Genomic DNA, 10279 nt, shown 5'->3' with positions numbered 1-10279 from the left:
GAGGTTTATGAATCATAAAATTGTTTGAAGCTCATGAATGTATATTAACATGAACTTTCATATTCATCCAAATAAAGTAAAACTTTAGCTGGATTATGTATAAGAATTTTGACTTTCATGAAAAACCACTTTCAAGTTATTCACTGAATTAAGCTATTACACATTTTTATTCCCTATTTTCTTTAGGTAAGTTAAGTCTTTCCCTTTAGAGAGTTCTATATTAGTATACATTCTATGGAGGTTATTGTCAGTTGTTTAAGATAAATTTTATTCATTAATCATGTCAGATGGTGCTTATCGGTCCCTCCTTTAGAAGGTCGTACAAACGAAATAATTAAAGTGATGTAAAGTTGGTACAACAAAAAGTTATGACAATAACAAATAGTATCTTATTGTTTAGTTATTCCATATATTACCTATGCAACAAATTGCATCAATGCAATCACTTAAGAAGTCCTCTCGTGGCAAGTGGTAGAGAAAACCTAAAAAAAATAAAAATAAAAAATATTTAAAGACTTGGCCTTATATGTATTCTTATATATTTCCAGAACTACTCCAAATGTTTCACATTATATTTGTCACTTTGCCTTTCATTATATTACATGATCATCACTCATTTAAACATCATTCAATGTTGTGTAAATATCAGATTAACAACAATTTTATACTAACTATCTTTTTATTATCACATTCAATTATCTTATAATAGAAGGTATTTCATTGTTACCCTCTTTTTTTTCTCCTGCAGCTATTCCTTAAACTACTTGATTGTCTGCTAGAATACTACTCCTATGTATTGCTTTACTGGTAGTCCTGGCTTCACTAACTTCTATAAGGTAATAAATAAAGGCAAAAAACAAAGATGTTCCTAAACGTCTTAATTATTGTTCTATTGTTTTATACTTTTATGATATTTAATAAATTTCTTAAACTAAAATGCATGTTTAGATCTGAGTCATGATTATTGTATCAACATGTCCTATTTTATTGTACTTCTCTCCAAAGGTTATTCATGATAAAAATTTTAGAGTTTGTATTCATTGTTGAATAATACGAGTATAGTTTTTTGTTTTTTTCTGTGATTTTTAAAGGAAAAATAAATCTTATTTTTTTAAGCTAGTGTTTTTTGTTTGGCGGTCTTTTCAGGTGTGTGGCACTTATTAGAACTTCTCCATGAGAAATGAGAAAGGAGCTGTATGAACATGATAGAGTTTGTAATTTGTAGTTTATATTTTGGAGATTGATAATTCCTTATTTTTCTTGTCCTATGTATCTATTTAGTTTATTAGGGTTCTTCAATGTGTCTTGTTAGTTTGTACTTTAAAGTTTATATGTTGAAGATTTATAAAACAATCTTAGTTAATGAAAGATATTTGAACTATCTATGTTATTATATATTATATAAATGTTGACTTGTTGAGTAAATTAGTTAATATATTAATTAATTAAAAAATATAATTTGATAAATTATGTGTGTAATTTGTATTAAAAAAAATTATTACAAAATAAATAGTGTTTTGTAACTAAAGAAAAAAAAATGTTACAAAATCAAGTTATATTTTGTAACAAAATTTTATGATAGGAAAAAATAGATTGTCACCAAAAATACCTTGAAGATCAAAATTTGTTACTACTTTTGTAACGACTTTTGGTTTTTTGTATCAGAAAAATTTGTTACAAAATATCACTTTGAATTGTAACAGTTCCGTTTTTTGTTACAAAAACTTTTTGTAACGGGACATACTGCAATGACCCCTTTTTTTGTTACAAAATCCTTTTGTTTCAAAATTTCAATTTTTTGTAACAATTTTTTTGTTACAAATATTGCTTTTTCTTGTAGTGAGATTAGTACCTTACCACCTTCTCCTAGTGAGGCCATGCCATATTAGTCGGGAGATTAGTGCCCTACCACCTTGCAGATAGAGAGAGAGAGAATGTGAGGAAAAACGTCGAGGGATTAGTGCCCTACCACCTTTCTTACATCCCACACAACACAACCACAAGGAATGCGAGGGAATGAATCGAGGGATTAGCGCCCTACCACCTTCCACATGTCCAACACATCATAACCACAGAGAATGCAAGAAAAAAGATCGAGGGATTAGCGCCCTATCACATTCTCCACATCTAACTAATAAATATCATCATTTCCACTAATTATGTCTCATTCATTTGCACACTTCATCAACCACAAATCATTACTCAAAACCTTTCTTCACTGTCAAGTTAACACTCCCTCAAGGTTCTCCCCTTTCACCAAGATTAAAACTAAGTAAAAATAGAGGTTTAGAGGTTTGGAATTATGTTTAAATCACAAAAATACAATATTTTTGAAAACAGGGTCCCACGTACGCATGCCATGTTGCATGTACGCGGGGATGTCATTTACCCCACTTGCGTACGCGACTATTGTTCGCATACGCGAGCCCCCCTGGATAGAGGAGAAGTCACGCGTCGCGTGCCACTCACTCTCATACGTAGCTTGCAAAATTCATCTCTCACGTACGCATGCCCATACCCGCATGCGCGAGAACGTCTGGACAGAACTAAACGTTTGCGTCGCGTGTGTGCTCGCGTACGCATGCCCCTAAAAATGGTAAAAAGCTGTTAAGTTATGCAGAAAGTACTTTTATACTCTAAACTTTCGATGTGCATAACTTTTTCGTTAAAAATCATTTTTAGTCCGTTCTTCAAACGACGTAAACTTCATGGACCTAATTTTCATTCAAAACAAGTTCAGAAAATGAGGGATTCTGAAAGTCGAATTATGGCCTGCCGAAGTTCGATCAAGAATCAAGTTTCTTTACCTCTATTTTGACAACTTCTTAACTCAATTACCAATAACCGAAGCTTCAAAGCATTATCAAAACAAACCAAACCATATCTCAACACTCCTCTTTCACTCCATAATACACCACCTATATAATTTCTTAAGATTAAGCTCCAACAATTCATAATCAATACAATTTTATACTCAATCATCAATGTATCATTATTAATCATCAAAATCATCATTTCACCAAAGATTACCCACATTAATCAACACAAATTCATAACAAGTTCAACATTTTCATCATTTACTAACCATTAACATGCTAACATAACCCAACATATCCTATGGTCATCTAGCCTATATTTTCACAAGACATTACATATTATCCATAAGAAACCAAAACTATACCTTGGCCGATTCCTCCTTGATGCCAAAGCACCTCAAATATCTCTGTTCCTCAAGTGTCCAAAGCTCCGAATCCTCACTGAACGAAAATTCAACCTCCACAGTTTGTTTTCTAGTCACCGATATCACAAAATTTGTCTCCAAAATATATATCTCACTCTAATTCCACATAAATACCACAAAATCAAACTAGGGTTTATAAACATTAATGGTTCACAAGAGTTAGGGGTTCCTTACCTTATCGACAAATCCACAAGGCTAATTTGATCCTAAACACCAAAATCACATAATCTCTCAAAATCAAAATCTCAAATTTTTTAAATTAGGGGGAGAGTGGCTGAGTGAGAAATTGCTAGATTCTTACCAAATTATTCTGTGAATTTTGTAGAGAATTCTGAGACAAACGTGTGGCCACTGATGACTCATCAATTGGAGCTCCGGATTGAAAGATAAGTGAAATTGAAATTAGAGCAAGAGTTTGGGAATTTACTTACGTTCTTCCCCACTTCTCTTTAGCTTTTAGCGTGCTTCTTGATACGTGAGCATCTTTTTTGTATTTTTCTTAGCAATTTACATGTGAATTTGCTATATTATTATGAGATTTAGGTGTTTTAATCTACCATGAAAGCTACTTTGAGTTATTTCGCAAATTGATTTATTATAGGTAGCATTCGAGCGAGTTTAGCAGAGCTCAGGAGAGCAAAAAGATGAAGAAGCGCAACAAGAGGTGACGCCAAACGCCATGTCATGGAATAGGGGTGCACATGGGTCGGGTGAAGCCGGGTTTGATGTGACCCAGATCTGGCCCGAAATATACACCGGGTCTATTTATTAGACCCGAACCCGGCCCTAGACCCGATGAAACCAATATACTTTCGGGCCACAATTATACCGGGTGAAAACCGGGTAAAAACCGGGCCGTTAACATTACATTACGTTGATACCTTTTTGTAAGCTAGCATGTAAAAAAATTCAAATTTCCAAGACTCCAACTATTAGTTAACATGGTAAAATTCACTTAGAAAAATATAACAAGAACCAACCCTTCTTCAAAATTAAAGCATAACCACAATCAATACTAATATTGTCTAATAATACCAAATATTTAAATCAATACAAATAACACAATCTTATGTATTAGTCTAAAGTCTTATGTATTCTAAACATAAAACATTAATTTATAGTCTTATAATGACTAATAACACAAAATATTAAGGTTTACAATACTTAAATTCCACATAAGAATAGTCATGATCTATCACTAATAATACAAAATATTAATTGTGTATGATGACCGGGCCGACTTCGGGTGACCCGAGCTATGGCCCGGACCCGACCCGAAATAATGACCGGGTCTATTTTTGAGACCCATACCCGACCCTAGACCCGATGAAATCACACCAAATTAGTCCCTAAAGTATTCGGGACCGGACCGGGCCTTCGGGCCGGGCCGGGTCTGTGCACCCCTATCATGGAATAAGGGAGTAAGGGAGATGGTGATAGTGGTAAAGGTGGTGGTGGTGGTGGAGGGTGAGATTGGAGTTTACAAATGTAAAGGTATTTTTGTTCATAAAAAATGAAAAGGACGATTTTAATACCAAATGAAACGTTGGGGACGATTTTAAATCCAAAATAAGATTAAAGACGAATTTAATTTTGACCTTAAATCTTAGAGATCAAAACAATACTTATCCCTAATTTTTAACGATCAACTAACGTAAAAACAATTTTATTTGAGCCTTTTCATTTTAAATATAAGAAATACTTGAAAAAAATTAAATAGCTACTAAGAAAAAAATAGAGAAAAAACTCTAAAACTATAAAAATTTATTATTTTAGTCATTATTTTTAGATATTAATTTAATTATTTTAGTCTAATAATCTAATAATATATTTTTAGTCATTTTAAATATTAATGGTTAATTAATCCTCAAACATTTTTCAAAAAATAATTGACGACATGAATAAAATTAAAATTTATTTTAAATGTATTAAATTAAATTAAATATAGTTTTTCTGAAAAAAATTATAACTTTGGATATAAAAGATATACTTACTTGCCAATGAATAATAGCTCAAATGTCATAATTTCCCCATACTCAATTAAGAGGTTGCGGATTCGAGTCTCATATCTTTAGTTTAAAGAAAAAAAAGATATATTTACTTTTTTCATAATACAATATTCTCATTTTATTTTTTTATATTTTTCCTCTTAATTTTTTAATATAGGGACAACAAGGATCCTTTGTCCCAAAGACTAAAAAGACAGTAAAAAAGAGAAAAATTCTCTCTCCAACTCTCACACTTTCAGACACGCACTCTTTCTCTCTCTCACATCCCGAAACAATCGAAAGCCCCATCTTTTATTTCTCACTCCTGCTCTCTCCTCACTTTCTCTCTATAGGGTTTTCGTGATTTTCGCACTCAAATTCTTCTCTCTGAGCTGCGAATCGCATCGCCCAGCTCAGCTCGGTGCCTTATCGGAGTATAGCTCTATCAAACGGCGTCGTTTTATGGCTTAGCCGTTGAAGAATCGATGACCAGCTTCGCTAGAGAGCGAGATCGAGTGCCGTTGCCTTCAGGTGAGTTCGCATGCGCCATTCTTCGTCGTGGTTCTATTACCCCCTTTCTTATCGCTTCATTTTCGGTTCATTATTCCGGGTCGATCTTGACCCGGTTTTTCAGTTACTGACAACCGCGTTTTTCGAATTCGGGTTTGAGATATTAACTTGACTGTACTGTTTATGCTGTGTCCACTTCGGCTCCCGACCGTTTCTTTTTTTAATTTTTTATTTTTCCATTTTCTGGTTTTACTTTATTGTTGTCGTTTCGCGCTTTTTCTAATTATCTTCTCTCCCACTGTTATGTGTACTTTAATTTCCTGATTACTGATTAATTTGAGCTAATTATGTTTAATGCGTGATTGCAGGTTGCGCTTCTGAGCCCTAATGTTCCCAATTCGCTGGTTGTTTGGGGTCAATTTTTCTTTCTTGTTGGCTCTTTGGCGTGTTTTCGGGGTGATTTTCTTGAACCACTTCCCAAACAAGCTGGTTATGGTGGTGAATCTTGCGATGGTTGAACTTCTTGTGAAAACCCTAGGTAATTTGCTTTTTGTCTTATGAACTTCGTGTTCGTGTGTTTTGTTTCTTGCGTTGTGCTTCTATCATTCAATTCTTGGTTATGAGCTTCTGTTTGTGTTGTTTTGTTGAGTTGAAAGCTAGGGTTTGTGTCTCTCCGGATATTGGAGGTTGTTATTTTATGTGATTATTCACTGTGTATGGCGCTTTTGTTGGTAGTGGCTTACTTTATGTTTGTTTTTGGCATTGTTTTAGTTGTCTTTCACTTAAGTTTGTAGGTAGATTTGCATGAACCCTAATTAATAGTTCATTAAAGAACATGGGTATGATGTTATCACATCATATATATTCTACTGTATATTGTATATATATATACAATATATATATGTTATTTCTGGTGTTTTCCTTAAATGTGTGGAAGTCCGTGACTCTTATGTGATAAATAATGGCTTCATTTAGTTCTTATATTCTTTTCACTATTTCAAAATTTGATTTGGATTTGCTTTGTGTGAATAGGGTACATTGGATTTGTTGCTCTTGCTTCTTGAAATTCTTGGTTTTTTAGTGTGCTTGCGTGAATGGCTGGTTGTCGGGGCACATTTCAAAGTATATCCTAGTAGTATTACTGTTATCGAGTTAATGATGGGGTCTTTCGTCCAAGTTAACTCAATCTCCATAGATCTTGCCGATGCTATTGGGGATAAGGCATCAGCTGGAAAATGCCAACACTTCTCGATACGGTAAGCATTGATGCTTATACCATCTTATTTTCTCAGGAAGAAGGTTTCGGAACTTGAGGCTATTAGATGATATCATAATGTGATTTAATTTTATTCATAACATTTTAAAGTTGGAAGCAAATTAATTAATGGCTGGTTAATAAATGGCAACAAGGATAGGTTGAATTAAGCGGTTCATATCTAAGTATAGAAATTTGTGGTTAACATAACTATGTTTGAGACTGTTTAGTAATTAACTTTGATAACTCTCATCATTTTCTCTCAAAATTTAATGAACCTTTCTAGAAATCAGAAATAATTTTTTACTTCCCTTTCAGAACCCATAACACCATAATATCTGATTTGGTGATGCTGCAGTGGTTATGTATCTGAAATAAGAAAGAAAGACTGGAAAAAATGTTGGCCATTTCCAGTAAATGAGTCTGAGGAAAATCCATCGCTTCCACCACTTGATGTACCAACATACAGATGTTTTGGTTGTGAGAGCTGTCATCAAGAAAGTGTAACTAAGGACATGGATAAAGATGGCCAAACAGACTTTAATTGTTGCAGTAGCGGTTGCAAATCTGATACAAACTGTGGTAAAGCAGCTGTCAAGTCACTGATAAGCAGCTGTCAAATATACATCATCTTAAAAGGAAAGATAGTGAAATCAATGCTTTTGGAGGGCCTAGCATTCCTTCTAAACACACAAATTCTATCTCTGCAGGAAAAGGAGCTCATCTTGAAGTAAGTAGCTAGTTAAATCCCCACAGGATGCTTTTTGATTTCATATTCTGTCAAATGAGCATAACTGAAAATGAATTTTATGTTATGCTAATTTATTATCATTCTGTGAATAATCTCTGAGATGTTTTCTTGTAAATAACTAAATATTTCTGCTGCAGTTATTTTATAACTATTTATTTATTTTTGGAAATGAATTGTTAATAGCCAATAAAACTTTGAATGAGCTCATCAAAAGAGATTTAAGTATAAATGAACTGAGTATAAATATGATTCATGATTGGGCATAATGGTGTCATTTGATTCATGTAGGCGACTCCATCTAGGGGGATAAGACTTTCTTATTGTATTTGTTATTAATACCTAAATTTCTTTCTTTCTTTCTTTTCTATTATAGTATATATTCCTTTGGTTGTTTTAGACGTCACATTGTGTGCAACATGCATGAATGTCTAATAGTTGGAATCTTGAGACAATCAAGTATTAATAGCAAACATGTTTATGAGAAGATTATCAATTCTTTTCAGGAAATCGCAGGTGCAAGAATCAAAGAGAAACCTGTTGAAGGTGTAGAGAATCTAGGTAGTATGAAAAGATACGGTGAAAAGACAACAGAGTTATCCGAGGCTGGAACATCGATGATATACCGATGGAAATTGTGGAACTTATGGCAAAGAATCAATACGAGAGGTGTATTCCTGATGTTGAAAATAGAAGTTCGAAGTTGGAAAAATCAACTGTTAGAAAGAAAACAAATGACTTTCTTGCAGTGCCATGCATGAGATGGGGGTGAGGTTGTTAAAAGAGAGTCACAAGGATAAATCTCATGGAATACCTAAGAAACACAACATGGTAGAAAGAGAGAATTTGAAGCCTTGCAAAAGAAAGTCGGTTCACTATTTTTCAATTGATGGAAACAATTTGAGTATGAATAAACTGTGTCCACCCCAACTGCCCTTTGAATTTGAAGTTTCCCGATCCCAAAATAAGTCACTAAGTGGATTCCAGTTTTCACCTATGGGTCCTTCTCACCAGCTTGATAGTACTCGAGGTGGCAAGTTTAATTTGAGTCTTGAAGAGTGTGGATCCTCTAATTTCGAAGTATAGGAGGATGTAGTTTACATAAGATAATCTTACAGCAAGATGGTGAGGCTTCTCGTACTTTTTGGACATCTTTGACTCCAACCCATATATATCTTCCTAGGATATGATCACCCAAAAGGGTTGTTTCTCACGCTGCCACTAGTAAGATGGACATGACTTCACTCAGGTCTAATTTACTTCATAAGCAGAACATGAAGAGACATGTTGATCTTAACTATATAAATCTCAAGGTTGCTGGTCTAGATAAGTTGAATAGGAAGTCCTGGAACTTTCCGCAGAATAAATTGTGAATATTCATATCCTTGCAAACACAAGGGAATGGATCATCATCAAAATTTGAGGGGTTCTCTGGATTTCTATTCCAATGAAACAATACCTGCGATGCATTTACTTAGCCTCATGGATGTAGGAGTCACGTACACCATTAATGTCAGTGGTATAAATGGTGAAATGCTTAAAAGATCTCCTTGTCCTGTTGATTGCAATAAAGGTAAAAACTAAATTGGTCCCTGAAAAATTTTGGTGCTGACAAAATAGTACTTGCCTTTTGTTATTGACGAAATGGTCGTTGAAAGATTTTAAAATTTGACAAGCGTGCCTCCGAGCTTGCCAAAGTACATCTCTGGCGAGCACGATGCTGACGTGGCCACCATATTTTAATGATTTGGCAAACCCCCCAACCCTAATCCTTCCCCTCCCCAATGCACTCCCCCTCTCCCTCCCCAACGGATTCTCTTGCTATCGCACTCTCACGCTCTTGCTTTCTCGTCGAACAGTGTGAACACGAAGATCTTGATTCGGTCCTTAGGCTTCATCGGTGTTCCTTTGTTACTCTGTGCACGTTCTATCAACCCCGTGTTGTAGATCTTCGCATTCTGCATTCTGAGGAGTAGCAGTGTTGCCACCCTTGGAAGGCAAATATTGACTCTGTAACCATTATTTATAACCGTTATTTCCAAGCTTATGTTTCCAAACGCTAGAGCATCAATGGCGGATCTCGCAGGAAGGTAACAATGTCAGTCATTATGGGAACGAGGTTCATGGCGAAAGTGACGAAGGAAGGAGAGAAGGAAGAAGCAAGAACCGGCATGCTGTGTGTGACCTTAATCTTGCGGTCAAGTCTGTTGGCGTCAAGGTGGTCGTCATTGTTGTCTACTGTGGTGGTGAGGTACTCTCGCTGACGGCGATGGTGATGACGAAGGTGGCAGGCATGAAGGGGAGGAAGCGGGTGAAGAGTCAGGAGTGTGCAGCGGAGATGTCAGAGCTAGGCCCATAGTACTCAGAAAAGGCAACCCTCTGGTTATTGAGGAAAAATTATTTGTCAGAAAAACCACATAATTGTTTTCTTAGCTCTCCTACCTTTGTAGTTTTAGTGATTTTTAATTGTTGAATTTAATTATATATTATATATTTTTATAATTAAGATGTACGGTTAAAAATGACTTAAACACCGT

At 34.9% G+C, this 10279-nt stretch overlaps 1 protein-coding gene across 1 annotated transcript; it reads left to right on the top strand.

Annotated features, from left to right (window-relative positions):
• LOC107623995 (protein EMBRYONIC FLOWER 1) lies at nucleotides 5463-10046 on the top strand. The gene is made up of 5 exons (XM_016326416.2): nucleotides 5463-5760; nucleotides 6108-6277; nucleotides 6772-6995; nucleotides 7353-7724; nucleotides 8249-10046. The coding sequence occupies exons 3-5, from the start codon at nucleotides 6895-6897 to the stop codon at nucleotides 8292-8294; spliced, it is 519 nt and encodes a 172-aa protein (XP_016181902.1). The 5' UTR covers nucleotides 5463-5760; nucleotides 6108-6277; nucleotides 6772-6894; the 3' UTR covers nucleotides 8295-10046.

Source organism: Arachis ipaensis, chromosome B10 (genome assembly GCF_000816755.2).
Source record: "Arachis ipaensis cultivar K30076 chromosome B10, Araip1.1, whole genome shotgun sequence".
NCBI lineage: Eukaryota > Viridiplantae > Streptophyta > Magnoliopsida > Fabales > Fabaceae > Arachis > Arachis ipaensis.
The sequence above is the reverse complement of the archived record's forward strand: the minus strand, read 5'-3'. Positions and strand labels throughout refer to the sequence as shown.